The sequence below is a fragment of the Sciurus vulgaris genome (assembly GCF_902686455.1).
Source record: "Sciurus vulgaris genome assembly, chromosome: 1".
Taxonomy (NCBI): Eukaryota; Metazoa; Chordata; class Mammalia; order Rodentia; family Sciuridae; genus Sciurus; species Sciurus vulgaris.
Window position 1 is genome coordinate 9,661,548 of NC_136461.1, and position 15,123 is coordinate 9,676,670.

The 15,123-nt window shown below is 45.3% G+C and overlaps 1 protein-coding gene across 1 annotated transcript in view; it reads left to right on the forward strand.

Annotated features, from left to right (window-relative positions):
- Positions 1-15,123, forward strand: part of KAZN (kazrin, periplakin interacting protein) — a 1,024,745-nt gene that overhangs the window by 287,129 nt on the left and 722,493 nt on the right. Inside the window, exon 2 of the mRNA XM_079142965.1 lies at positions 2,617-2,774. Within this exon, the coding sequence (XP_078999091.1) occupies positions 2,617-2,774 (158 nt within the window). The remainder of the gene's footprint in view (positions 1-2,616; positions 2,775-15,123) is intronic.

Sequence of the window (15,123 nt, forward strand, 5' to 3'; positions counted from 1 at the left end):
TTTGTCTTGGCAAACTGTGTTTCTCCCCATGTGTGTGAGCAGGCAATTCCCACCCAATGTCACTGTCTTCCTATCTAAAGAAATTCCCTGGGACACTTCTTTTCATGTGGGTCTGCTGGTGGTGAATTCTCTTAGTGTTTCTTCATCTTAAAAAAAAAAAAAAAAAAGTCTTTCACCTTCATTTTTTGAACAACATTGCTGTTGGGTAGAGAATGCTAAGTTGGTGCACTTTCTGCTTTCAGTAACTTCAAAGTGTCACCGCTGTGTCTTCTGGTTTGCAGAGGTTCTGATGAGTTAGTCCACACCGTTGTTTCTCTGAATGGAACATGCCTTTTTACTTTGGCTGATTTTAAGCTTTCCCCTTCTGTGTGTGTGTATGTGCTTGTGTGTTAGTTAATGTGATTATAACATGCATTGGTGTGGCGTTCTTTGTCTACGTGCTCCTTAGGATTTACTGAGATTCTTGTGGGTTTATACCTCAACCAAATTTGGGAAAAAAAAAAAAAATGTCGTTCTTTCTTCAAAGCTGTCTCCACCCTCACTCTGCCACCCTGTCACCTGCCACGCTGGACACCGACTGCGGTGTGTGAGGCAGCTCTGGGCCTGGCCGGGTCTCTACGCCCTTGTGCTTTCATTTCAGATGGTTTTATTGCTATGATTTCAAGTTCACTGGTTTTCCTCTCTTGCATTGTCTAGTATGATATTAATCTCACCCAGGGAAAATTTCATTTCAGATATGACATTTTCCATCCCTAGAAGTTCTTTGGTTCTTATTTAAACATCCTATTTTTCTCCTCATTATATCCACACTTTATCTTACAACCTTGAAGGTGCACAGCACATCTTTAATGCTGTCCTTACAGTTCCGTTTGCTAATACCATCACTTTGGTTATTTCTAGGTCTGTTTCTAAGTCCTGATTTTTTCTCTGGTTAGAGACACATTATCTTGCTCCTTTTTATGTCTGGTAATTTTTTATTGAATATTAAACATTATAAACTTTACTTTTTGGGGTACTAGAATTCGTTATACCAAAAAGTACTCAGATTTGTCTAGAAGGTATTTTAGTTACTTGCAGATTATTGGCTGGATCCTTTCAGTGCTTATTTTTAAAGCCTTCATTTCCCCCCGCCAAGGGGCCGTCGTAGCCTTTAGTCTAGGAATCACTGGGCTTCATTTCTAAAGCTCAGCTTCTGAGCTTTCTACTGAATGTGCCTTGTGTTCCAACAAAGTCCCTCACTTTGCCTGGCGTGTGAGCCAACAACTGTGGCCCCGTGTGATCCCTGGGAATTATTTGGCTTATTGCTCCCCAGGAACTGTTTTCTCCTGGAAGTCCAGCTTGCCTGAGCGTACAAGGTTTCAGCCTACCTCTATGCAGGACTGATATGCAGCCCACAATTCAAAGAAACCAATGCACATTTCTGGAAATTGCTATGTGACTTCCCCCTTCAGTCCTCTGTCCAGCAAATGCGAGCTCACTTAACCTTCCTGATCTGTCTCCTTCGGTGAGATTCAGTGATTCTGCTGGGTGATGTACTTGGACTGACTTTCTCTGTTGAAATCTAGAAAGTCTTTCCTTTCCAAACATGTGGAAATGACAGGCCTGAGCTTGGTTCCCCCTTTCTCAAGGACCAGAGACCCTGACTGTCTGCGGCTCACAACGTCTACAACACTGCCCATCTTTCTAGTTATTTACAGCAAGATGGGCTCTCTTGCTACCTTTCGCCAGAAGCAGAAGAGTTCGAAACCTTTCCTGTGTACCAGTTTGCTGATGATTTCTTTCCTTTTCATAACTGTGGTTAATGTGGTAACTTTACTGAGATCACTTACTAATTTTGGGCTTACAATCGTCGATCTACCTGGAAATTATACCAATTCTAGAAGGAAAGGCACTTTCAGTCAAGGAGATGTAAGCAAATGAATTGAACGATATTTATTGAGCACCTTCTACTTGCTGGGTAGCTGTTCCGATGGTTGGAGATGAGAGGAAACAGATAAAATCAAAACAAAGCACAAAACACAGTGGCCCTCTGCTCTTATCCAGTGCACGGGAGAGAAAGTAGAGAAAGGGACAAGAAGCCTAATAAATAAGTGAAATCTTAAGATCTATAGCGTGTCAGATGGTAAGTGCTAGGAGAGTCCTGGGGAAATAATGGCCCCCCCAGCTCACGCGTGGCACCGATTGGAAAACATGGCTGGGGTCCCTTCATAAACTTCAATGACAGGGGCCATCTGCTTAGAGGTAAAACAGCCAACCGTATTACCCTGAACGTAAATCTAGCGTGGGACCGTCCCCTCCTGCCCTGTTAATCTCTGTGGTCTATAAACTTACCATAAAGTCACATCCACACATCTAGATGCAAACTTGCTCCTTGGCGGTTTCTCCGGTGAGGCTGGAGGCCCCGCGAGGTGGTTTCCATGTCCGTGAGTGCATCCCCAGAGCACCAGAGACTTGACCCTTGGATGGTGGTTAGTGCACACTGGTCAGCACGAGCAGAAGGACCTCGTGATACCTCCTGGTTGTTCCCACCCTGGCCTTTCCCCCAAAGGCGGCCGCTGCTTCCTCTTGGAAAGGTACTGGTTTTGACTTCATTTTCCCTTCCTTCTCCTTCCACAGCCGTGCAATCTCTACACACCCTAAATGACCAGATTTCCCATTTTATTGTCACCAAGTCAAAGGCACTGGAGGAAGACAAGGACCCCTTTCTACCCGCTGAGAAGGAGACTCTGAAGGGGTCCATGATATTGATGAGGCACCTCTTAATGGATGCTCAGGTAAAGGACCAATACAAATTCCACACGGAGGAGTCATTATTGTTACTATTTTTATTATTGCCACCATCATTGTTTATTATTATTAACTTATTGTTATTATCATTATTATTGTTATAAGTATAAGCTCTTTAAGAATGTTTAATAACCAGGTCTGCGGGAAGTTGCCTTTGTGATAAACAACCCTATAACAGACATTTTGACACAGAACTGGATTTCTGATGAGGTCTGATTTGGGATTTGCTATTAAAATGACTTGTGTTGAAGTCAAAGTAATAGGGCTTAAAAATAATATATGTGTTGTCTCTGAGAGTCGAACAGATCTCCCATTAGCCTTGGAAAAGTGAAAATCCATTTACATACCAACTTGGCAGCCATCAAAGCTGGCAAAGGCATTGGAGTGGAGCGGATACTTATCCCCAACTGCATCTCTGAGTAGCTAATGAATATTTGGTGTATTTGATGTACCACCCAGTAAGTGAATCTGCACTGTTAGTTTTTTTTTTTTTTTCAATGTTAGCAGTGAATTTATTACAGAAGACATTTGGCCCATCACGTGCTTTTGTTGAGATGTTATTTTTCAAGGTGTCTCTGGGCACGCTATTACATTGAAATATTTAAATATAATCTATCTCCTCCTTCTGTCTTTGTTGGTGGGTCTCGCCAGATATATTGATAGGCAAACACCAGGTGTCTTCGGAGAGTCCCTGGTTTTCTGTGTTTGGGAAGCCAAGCTGCACCAGGTTTTACTGTCGTTTCTACCTCTTGGAATCTGGAAGTGTTTCAGGTTCTGGTGCTGTTTCTGTGTTGGTCTGCCCTGGGGCTTTCTCCCTGGGCCTGGTTTCTGATGAGTAGGCATGAGATCAGTGTGGGTTGGTGGTCGCCTGTGTTCAGCTCCGGATCCGAGCTTTGAACTGTGGTTTCTTGCTTTTGCTTCTCCCACGGTGGTGTTGCATGTTTTCCTCTGTAAACCAGTCTCACCACCTGGATCTTGTGCCGCTAAGACTTTGACTAGGGACGGTTTTGTGCGTCTCTCACCTGTCAGCCTTGGAGCCGCCCTGGGGGTGTTTTGAGCCCCTGGCTGAGGGTGCCCCACATTATGCAGAGCCTTTCATTCCCATTCAGCCTCCCCCTCTCCCCTGTATTGTGAGCAGCCTTCAGCTTCTGCTTCCTCCCCAGCCTGTCTGGGAGAAAGGAAAGATTCTGAAGTCTCAACAGCCTTTTTTTTTAATTCAGAAGAAAAGGAAATTTGGAGCAATTTACTGAATAAAACAGCAAATTGTTCTTGAAAGGATTAGCTCTCCTCACTGGCCGGACCCAATCCTACTGCCAACAGCCCAGCCCCAGCAACCATCGAAACGAATCCCCAAAGACTTTGTGCAAATTCTTGTTTGCAAAATCTAAGAGGCTGAAAAACCCATTCATTTTTTCCCTCTCTCCTTTGTGTCTGAGTTTACTTAATGCCTAGAACTGGACTTCAGAAACTTTTAACATCCAAGGGAAGTTGGGTAACAGGGATTAGCCCACAGTTAGGCAGTAAGAGTAACTTCTAGTGCTCTGTGGCATGCTAGGATGACTGTGTTCATGACGATTTATTGCATATTTTATAAAGAACTGGAAGAAAGGGATTCAAAAGTTCCTAGTACAAAGAAATGGAAAATATTTAAAAAGTAGAAATGCTAATTACCCTGATTTGGTCATTACACATTTTATATATGTGAATTATCATACTGTACCTCATAATATGTATGACTACTCTTAAGAAAAGTTTTAAATTGCTTAAGGAAAGATTTTTTCTCCCTGCATTTCTCATTCACTTGACACCTTTAATCCTTAGTGGTGTTGGTAGCTATGTTTCCCTTTTCTACATAAGAGGTTCAAATATCCCATATAATGTGGTTACTGTGTAGAAAAATTCCCTCATTTTTTTTCCTGGTCCCAAATCAATGCACCCAAGAATGTTCCCATTTAAGTAGCCTGATAAAATATAACTGTACTGTTGATAAGTATCCAAGTTGCATACTCTAAAATCAAGGTGGATTCAATCCGGAAGAAAAATGTCACGGGTAGTCAGGCAGGAACAACATGTGGAATCTGGGAAACTTGTTGTCTCTTTAGCCTCTTAATGTGCAAAGATTCTCACTCTTGTCTTTTAGACTAATAAAGGAGAAAGTGGGTCCCAGTTTGTTTAGTCCAAAAATTCCACACCCCTGTCTCTTCTCCCAAACCCACTAACTTTTTAAAACATTGTAGTCGTGATCCTAGATCCCTAGCTAAATAAAGTCGGATAGAATCACATCACTTAATTCCCCCAGGCTCAAAGAATCTCTGAAAGGTCCTGCCTCTAGCTAGTGCTTCCATGTTTATAAAATGCTAAGGAGCCTCAGTTCTGGGGAATGGTCAGGGTGATATGTGGCTTCAAGTCTGGGAGCATTCTTCTAGAAATATGATATTTTGATGAGAATCTTTATTGTAAACAGTTTTTGGAAATTCAATGATTTCCCAACTATTTTTAAACACTTGCCTCACTTCCAAAGACAAATATCTCATATTCTAAGTTCATCAGTAGTGGGAAGTCAACAGAAGGGAGAGGTAACTCGAATGTGCACGCTTCCGTTTGGGTGCACTGGAGGAAGTTCGTGGAAGGCCTGCCGTAGGTCTGTGTGTTGTGGGATGCAGAAGCTCTTCACCAGGGAGAGCTACGTCCCTTAGCTTGGTTGGCATAATAGCTCTCTCAGTTCCAGGCCCAAAGGGCCCTTAATAGTATTAGATTAGGATGAAATACTCTGACATCAGCTTAGGAGTTGAATGAACTCAGGCAAAAAGTATTCCAGGGCACCCGGAGGCTGCTTGGAGAGAGACTGCTTACAAGGCATAATCGATTCAAGTCACATCTGTCTTGGAAGCAATAAATCCTGCTCAGGAGAATGTCAAAGGCAAACGCGTTGCTGTGCTATGAAATTCCACCTCCGAGGATTATAAGACAGTGTGCACTGCGCAGATGCATCTCCCAAGTATAATGAGGATGCCAGAGATGATTGGCCTGGAGGAGGCAGTGGCCAAGGCAGCCTCTCACGTGGCCAGCCCAGAGGTCATCTATTCATTCCCTAAATATTCCCTCCATGTCTCCAGCGTGGAGAAAGGCAGAGCCCCTCTGTCTGCCTCCTGTCCCCCTTCCAGTCTGCCAGCTCCCAAATTCAATGAGGCTCACTCAATCCCACTCAGATGGCATCTGAAACCCAATCTCACGGCTTCCATTCCTGGGAGCCCCGTCTCCACCCGAAATGCTGACTCAGCTGCATGAGCGATTATTTTCCTGACATGGGAGAGGCCGTTCTTTGGGGTAGAGATGAATTCTTCGCCGCGCACTGTGTGACTGCGTGCCAAGAGGGGCTGATTACAGAAAATTAAACCTCCTATTGGCAGTTCTCTCCCTTGTCCCCCTAAAGACCTCGGATCATTATTTATTAAGCAAATGCTAGAAAAACCAGCAAGGAGGCTTTGTCTGCAATAGAGGCGCCCCCCGCCCCCATGCCACACCCCTTGAAAGCTGAGTACCGAAGTCCGTGGACCTGGGGGCTCCTTCTGCTGGCCACGGGATGGAGACTGGCCGGGGAAGGGCCAGGTGTCACTGACCCACAGCCACCGCCGGGCCAGAGCAGGAGACTTCTCTGCCCAGAACGAGGCTTGGGCTGGGTCTTGAGGTGGGGGCTCCTCTTAAGAGGCCGAGTCCCGGGCGCACCCTTCCAGGGGCTCAGCTCTGGGGACGAAGTGAGAAAGTCTTGAGAAATAAAAGGAAAACCACACAAGTGACATCTCCAAGCCCGTCAGAGCTCAAGACGAAGTCAGATGTGAGGCAGGACGTGGAGGCCGCAAGCTTTACCCTTGCACAACCCTCCGCCTCTTCTTTCCCCCTCTTCTCTTTGCTTTTTGCTTCCTTTCCCTTCTCCTTCCCTCCTTCTCCTGCCCCACCCAGGATTTCTCCTCCTCGTCTTGTCTTCTCCCTTCCAGTTCTCCTCCCGCCTCAGCCTCCCCTTCTTTGATGGGCAACGTCAGTCTTGTTGGAGGCACGGGATGATTGACAGGCTGCTTTTTCCTTTGCTTCTCTTCTTCCCCTTCTCTCTTCTCATCTGTACTTTTCCCTCTCGTTTGTGCTGAAATCTGCACGTTTCCCTCACCAAGCAAGAGCCACTAGCAGCCCCCGGAGGCAGGGCAGCCAGCTGGAGGTCAGCCCAGCATCCAGGAGGGAGCCGGGGCCCCGGGATGGAAGATCTGGGCTGGCATGCGCCTTGGGTGGCTTCATCTTTCTTTTCTCTTTTTAAAAGAATGACCTAGCCGACTCCCTGGGTGGGTTATGATTTCCAATTACTTTCAGGTGAAATCAGGCTGAGTCATTATGAGCAGCTCAGTTATTTAGATGAGAAAGAAGAGGAAGCCTCAGGTCAGGTTCCTGACAAATAGCTAGGGAGGGTCAGCTCAGCCAGTCTCCATCACATCCCAGGACACCCTGGGAATGGTACTATTACGGAGGCGCACGTCAGCTAGATCCTCCTGTTATTAGCAATTCCCACCCCTGCAGGTGTTGCTGAGGTCAGTACTGTGGTCCAGGTAGGGCACTGCTACAGTCACCCAGCTCTCCAGCTACTGCGGGCTTCAGCCCAGGCCCACAGATGGGACCGTGTTGATAGCCCTAGAGCACATCTCGCCCTCGTGTCGCACAGACTGAGGCACCAGAAGACCCCTGCCCTAAGAGGGTCTCTAGAGCTGGCTGCAGTGCTGAGAAGCCCTTCGAGTGTAAGTTCTTCTTGTTACCCTCTGAGATATGACACCATCATGGAGAAAGGACCAGGACCATTGCCTAGGTTGCTGTCAGCAGAGAAGAACAAGGAGCAAACAGGCAAAGCTTTCCGCCCAAGAAAATGACCCAGGGCTATTTCGAAGTCCCCTCACCCTACCAGATTTCCACCTCTTAAGCATCATAGGAGAAATACATACTCCAGTGAGGCTGAAGAATTCAGTTCACCTAACGGAAAGGATAAGCTGATTATGCAAAAGAGTCTGAGCTCACCCCTCCAGCCTCGCGCGTGCGCGTGTGCCGCTCGCTCACCCTGTGCGTTTGGAGAAGCCTGTGTATTTATTTCCATCCTCAGTGGCAGAGCTATGAAATCTGCAGGCCCGAAGCTCAGCATCTGATATAACTCTCACAAGTGCGCTTCCCATTCTGCCACAGTGATCTGGATCTTTCAACGCTATTTTTATTTAAATAAATAAAACAACCTGCAGGCAGTGCGGGCTTGGATACGACCCCATCAGGTACAGAGCGCTTCTGTGATCACCTTCCCGCTCAGAAGAAATGGAAGGTGACGGGAAACTGCAAGGCTGTCTCTGCTCAGCTGTGCCTGGGTACCTTTTTTTTTTTTTTTAAAGTTAATAGAGATAAGTAGTCTCTGCTGAGACCTCTGTCACTTTTTGTAAGGTGGAATGTAGGGGAATGCAAAGATGTTTTCAGTATTTATTGTGCAAATATACAGGTGTAGGTAGAAATGAGATTCGGAAAAAAGATGGACTCAAGTCCTCTTGTCTTCTGAAGGAAGAGAGAGTCTCGGGATGGGGACTGTTGGAATGAGAAGTCCACTAGACTGGTATTGGTGGCACTAAAAGGGACTGCGGTGATCACTGTCACATCATACAGGGTTTTTTTGTTTGTACCTGTTTTGGTACCAGGGATTGAACCCAGGGGTGCTTAGCCACTGAGCCACATCCCCAGCCCTTTTTATTTTTTTTAATTTTGATACAGGATCTCTCTAAGTTGCTTATGGTCTCACTGAGTTGCTGAGGCTGACTTTGAACTCTCGATCTTCCTGCCTCAGCCTCCCAAGCTGCTGGGATTACAGGCCGTACAGCTTTTATGCAGCACTTTTAGAAATGTAAATTTCAGATTAAGTGCTTATTTTAATGATATGCATTTAAGTGATGATTAAATAGAATCAGACCTAATGGCTGATGGTCTCTGTTACAGTAAAGGGGATCCGACAATCATGGAAGGAAGGTTGGGGGTGGGGAATCAGTTAGGGCTCTTTGGTTGTCTGCAATAGAGATCAACTCTGGTTAGTAAAGTGGGAAGTGGGGGGAAATTTGAATGGAAATATACAGAGTATCTCTTAGAAAAAGTGGAAATACCCCATCTCAGAAAAAGGTAGAAAAGAGGGGTGCTGTGGTGATCTGTAGGGGATCAAGAGCTCAAGAGCAGTTGCTTCAGAGTTGGGGTAAATAGGCTTCTCTCGTTTTCTATCTGTATGCCATTCTGATCAAGATTCAGATTCTTGCAAGTGTCTGAATGGTTCATCTTAGGTCATCGAGCCCTCTTCCTCCTTGGCCATGGATCATCATACCAGGATCGTGTGCAGTGTGAAAAGAATCGTTACCACAAGAGGAAGAAGTGGTTGCAGGTCAGATGCCATGCTGAAGGAGACAATGAGAAGTCTACAGTGCATGCTGCCTGATGGACTTCATGATGTGCCTAACATTCAGCTTGGCTCTGCACTGAGCTGTAGGGACAGAACATTACCCCCCACACATCCAGGGGCTGCATTAACCCATTAGTGTTGCTATAACAAAATACCTGACACTAGGAAATGTATAAAGAAAAAACTTCTGGTAACTAGAAAATCCAAACAGTATGGTGCTGATGTTTGACTGTGCCACAATATGGCAGACGGGGAGACTGTTCATGCAGAGGGGCCAGGCATTTTGGGTGGCTTTGCTTTATAACTTTATAACAGCCTCCTGTGAGGCTGACCCTCTCCTGTGGAACAGCACTAATCTCTTCCTGGAGGTGGGGACCCAGTGACCAGATCACCTTCCAGGAGGCCCCACTTCCTTAAGGTCATCCGACTGGGGACCCAGCTTCTGGCACATGAACCTCTGGGAGACGAGCCACACCCGGGCCCTAGCAGAGCGCAGGATCTAGTGGGACACGCAGACATTGTGGTAAATATTGGTGAAGGCATGCGTGGGGACCGTGGAAGTGTGGAGAAAGACCCGGTGGTATTTGCAGATCACATTCCTGTTTACAAAGCACTTTCCCCAGGATTTTCTCATTTTCCCCCCTCTCAGCAGTGAGAGGGACAGGAGGTTGGGTGTTATTATCTCTATATTGAACACCAGGCATAAAGCTTTACTAAAAGAGCCCTTTTCTACGTGGTCCTATAGCAAAGCAAGCCTCACTGATTTCCTGCTTCGAGGTGGTGACCCTCAGAACATTTGCTTCTTGAGAGGTTATGAAATTGAGAAGGAGTAGGTAATTTTGAGGAAAAGAAGATTAAAAACTGGCTTCAGACCTCGAATACCTCACATAACTCAAGCTGTTTCGACAATTTTAATAGAGATGTAATACGTTCCTACAGCTAAACTCTACCCTCTCAGGTTCCTGGTAGGTTTGAGGTGCCAAAAGTGCAGTTTTCAGAAATGTTGAAATAGAATATAAGAGCCATTGCAGGTCCTCCCCCAAATCCCTGTGTCCCCGTGATGTCTCTTGTCAGGTCGGCAAACATTTCACTCTCTGAATAGTGCAGATCCTACCCTAACTCTTTAGGTGAGTGTTTCCCAAAGAAGAGGAAAGAGCAATGTCCCTTCTACTCCAGGGGACTTTTGTCCATGTCTAGAGACATTTTTTCCTGTCCTGACTGGTAGTTGGGAGACAGGATATTGGTGCTACTGGTATCTGGTGGGTCGAGGCCATGGTTACTTACTGCCCCACACAACACAGACTTGCTCAGCCCAAAAGGTCAGCTGTGTCAGGGTTGAGAAACCCTGCTGTAGATCCAAAGTTAGTATTTTAACTTTTTAAGGAAACCTTCCAGCTGCAGAATCGGTGTCTTTGAAGCCCTATCATTGATCATGATTGATCCTCAAGATACTTCTTAGTCCTCCATCCACTTGTTTTCGCCTTTGTTCATTGAGCATCTATTATGTGCCAGGCACTGTATTAAATCATGGGGAAACAACTGTAAAAGCAAAAGGAGTAATCGTCACCCTTACGTTTCCAATAGTTTATTGGAGGGACATTGATATAAATAAGAAACAATAATAATGAGTTTCAACACATGTCTTAAAGATGTGTTAGAACCTAATTGAGTGTTCAAAGATATTCTATTCAATTAAGTTGAGATCTGAGGAGTGAATCTGTGTGTGTGAGTGTGTGTGTGTGTGTGTGTGTAGGAGAGAGAGCGAGCAAGAGAGAATGAGTGAGTGAGAGCGAGCAAGCTCCTCTCATGCTTTATTGCATGAATTTGTACTTTAATTTAGTTGTGTGTGTTTAGTATTACCCCATGAGGTAACTGAAAATAGATCCCCGGAGATGTTGCAAAAGGTCTATGCAAATTATTTATTCCAGAAATTTACATTTAATTTAGGGAATATAAAAATTCCAACTGGTCCCTCAGGAACAGAGCATCCTTTAATCCTTCGCTGGCTGGCGTCCACGGAGGAAGCAGGATCTCGTTTCTCGTTGGAATACCTTGGACATGCAGACTGGCACACAGGGAAGAGCTGCTGGAGACTTTGGGGTCAGATGGACGTGCAGGAGGCGGGGTGCAGAGCTCTTTGGGGCAGGAAAGTGAATACTCAAGGGCTGTCCCCCAGCTGAAGAGCTGCCTTGCAGTCAACTCCCATTACGACCTACAGACCTGGAGTTTCACACAACGACCGTGCACCAGGCTTTCCTGCCCTGCAGTGTGCACTCAGGAAAATGTGCAAATTAACCTGAGGCTGAACAATTAGAAAGATAATTTCATTGCTGAGATCTCTTTTTGCCTTCATGGAATTCAGTATCGAACTTTTTTGGAAAGTGTTGGTTATTTGGTATTATTTTTATGCTGTGACTTCCATCTACAGTCAGATAATAGAAAGCTGAATGTCTGCCATATGATTTTAATCCTAAAATAACTTACATTTAGAACACTAATTCTTATACAGAGCTCTTGGGGCCTCCCATTCATTCACATTAAACCCAAATGGTCCCTGCAGAGTAGCCAGGTAAGTGGAGGCATGGAGTTGCTAAGTGTTATCATTCAAATCTGATGTTCGGTCTGGGAGTGGAGCCAGCCAGTCTCCCTGGTGCCGACTCAAGCCAGCACTTTGTGTTCCTTCACTCTCTTGTCTCCGAGTAAATCACACTTACAAGCACTTTTATAGTGAGATGGTGACGTGGATATTCTAAGTGAACTTATCCCTGTGGAACTTGAAGCAATGTCACTCACTTGGGTCAACTTAGTAGCCCAGATACTTGCTTTCAGGATGGATGCTCTTGGATTGGATTCCTGATCCGAGTCTAATCTCTCTTTTATTTATTTATTTATTTATTTATTTATTTATTTATTTATTTATTTATTTATTTTTTCGTTCTCCAAAAGTATAAAACAAAAACCAAAGAATCATGGTACAATTGACAATGAAAATCATGACATGGATTTGTATCAGTTAGCTATTGCTGCATAACAAACTACCCCAGAAGCTAGTGACTTTAGACATCTTCTTATTTACTTCTTATAAGTCTATGGATTGACCAGGAAACCCTGCTCACATGGACAGGCTTGGTTAATCTTGACTGATTTCAATTATTCATTGGTGGATTGGGGCCTGGCTGGTCTAGGGTGGGCTCAGTTGCTGCCATTTACTTCTCCCTTGTATATTTCTCACACCCCTCTAATAGGCTAACTCTGGATATGTTCATAGTGGTGATAGGGGTCCACACACACACAAAAGAACAAAACCATCATGTGTACAACCTTTACTTGTATCAAGTTTGTTATTGTTCCATCAACCAAGGAAAGTCACTTCACCAAGCCCAGAGGTGTGAGGAGGCAGCTTCAATGCAAGTGGATACATGGAGGTGTAGACCACGGGGCCACTGAGGTAACCGATCTACTCACACACAGAGCACACCTTCAGCAGGTGTCCTAGGATGGCGGCTGTGGTGTGGCTTGCTCCCAGTGTGTAATGAGTGGGCTGCGTGCTCCCAGTGTGAGAGGGTGAGGTGGTGAGGCTGGTAATGAGGCCCAGTGGGAGGTCGCTGGGTCACTGGGGAAGCTGCCCTTGGGAGGGATTAAAGGACTCTCGTATGGCAAGTGTAATCCGTGAGCAAGACTGTCCCCTCCCTGGTTCCCCCGGCCTAGCACCTCGCCATGTGATCTCTTCCTCTCATGCGCCCTCACCATGATGCCGCCCGCCATGTTGGCTGCATGCAGCCGAGTTGGGGGCCCTTGCTGGGGTCAGCACCATGCTACTCAGACCTTTAACCTCCCAAACTGAGAGCTAAATAAATCTCTTTTTAAATAGAGCACCCTCAGGTATTTAATGTATCAGCCTTGGGAATTTTTTAAAGTAATAAAAACAGGACTAATACAAAATTTCTTGACAATGTTTGATCTGTTGGAAATGGGGATTCAAAATGTGCCAATTAGCAAGTTTCATGCACATTCTCTTTTGGAAAGAGTGCTCTCATTGGTTTATTTATTTGTGCTCTTTAGCCCCACGTACGTTTACAGAGGACAGATCATGTTTGAACAGCTGGAGGATATATGTTAAGAGGGCCTCATGTCAAGTCTGAACAGAATGATTTCAAAAAAGCTACTGACCCACTGTGATAAGATCTAGCGAGAGATCTAGAAACGTGACAAGCCACTAAAAGACCATTTATCCAGCTGGTAGGTAGGGCCAGGTGCATGGTTAATTTGTTTGACAAATACTTCCTGAGCTTATACCAACTGCCTGACAGGTATCATGGTAAATATTGCTGAGTGTTATGGTTTAGATATGAGGTGTCCCCCAAAAGCTCATGTGTGAGGCAATGCAAGAATGTTCACAGCTGAAATGAATAGATTAGGAACTCTGTAACCTAATCAGTGGATTGTCCACTGATATGGATTAACTGGGTGTTTTTTAACTATGGCAGGTAGGGTGGGGTTGGAGGAAGCTGGTCACGGGTGCTTGGCTTTGGGTTTATATTTTGTCCCTGGTGAGTAGAACTCTTGGATTCCTTGTTGTCATGTCCTGAGCTGCTTTCCTCCACCATGTCTTTCTGCCATGATGTTCTGCCTCACCTTGGGCCCAGAGCTATGGAGTCGCTTTTCCATGGACTGAGACCTCTGAACCCACAAACCAAAATTTTTCCTCTACATTGTTCTTGTCAGGATTTTGGTCTCAACAACAAAAATCAAACTGAAACACAGGGAAATGTGAAAACTAGATCTAGTGAAGGATGATTGAGGACTTTGTGCCAAATACTCTGCTGAGGATTTTACCTCCATTACTTCATTTAACTGGTGACTGATATTTTCCCTACTTTACAGATGAGGAAACTGAGGCCCGAATAAGAACTTACTGAGGGTCACCTATCTAGTGAGCAGCTGGGCTAGTGTGGTGGCTACAATGCTTTACTTTCTCCCTTTGCAATAAGACTTGGAAGGCTTTTTCATGAATAAATAGAGTCTGTTTCCCCAACCCTTGAATCTCAGCTGGCCTGTGATTTGCTTTGACCAAAAAAATGTGGCAAAAAGGGTGAGTCAGTCCAGATCCTAGACCTTAAAACACCTTGCAGGTTTCTGCTTCCTGGAACCTTGCCTCTACCATGACAACAGACCTGGTGTAGCTGGCTGGAGGACAGGAGATCACGTGGAGCGGAGGTGAGTCTTCCCCGTCTCTCCTACGCCAGCCAGCTGCAAGCTGGCCTACTGAAGAGATAGTGCATTGGAAGCCCAGCTGAAGTCAGAACAGCCAGAGTGGAAGGACCACCATCATCGATGGACTTATATGAAGTAATCAGTGGTTGTTTTAGGCCATTGCTTTCTAAGTAGTATCTTATTCCACAGTAAGAGTTAACCATGGAGTGCTGATATTTGAAATCGGGTCTGACTTAAAACTTAGCCCTCTAACTGGAAGGGAGCCTGGGAAAGTGATGTAGACCTGTTCTCAGGGGAAAGAGAGTATGAATCTGGGAGTCTTCAGCCTATCTCCAGCACATGTGACCTCTTTTGGTTTCATGACCTTGGTTTGGCTTGAGAACGGCAGTAACGATGGAGGAGGCCATAACACATTCCAAAGGATGACGTGGTTATGTTTGGGCATCTTAAAGATGACTCTGGAGGGAAAGTGCAAGGTAAATCGGGTTCAGACTGAAGACAGGAGAGAGGGTGTCTTGATAAAAAGATGGTAAGGCAGTGAACTAAGATTCAGGGTGGTACAGTTAAGTGGGAAGGCATACTTTCCGGGAGCATTTAGGAAGCAGGGCTACCCTTATTTGAAACTTGAAGATCAAAGCGAGAGGCAGGACGAGGATGAGTTGAGATTTGGG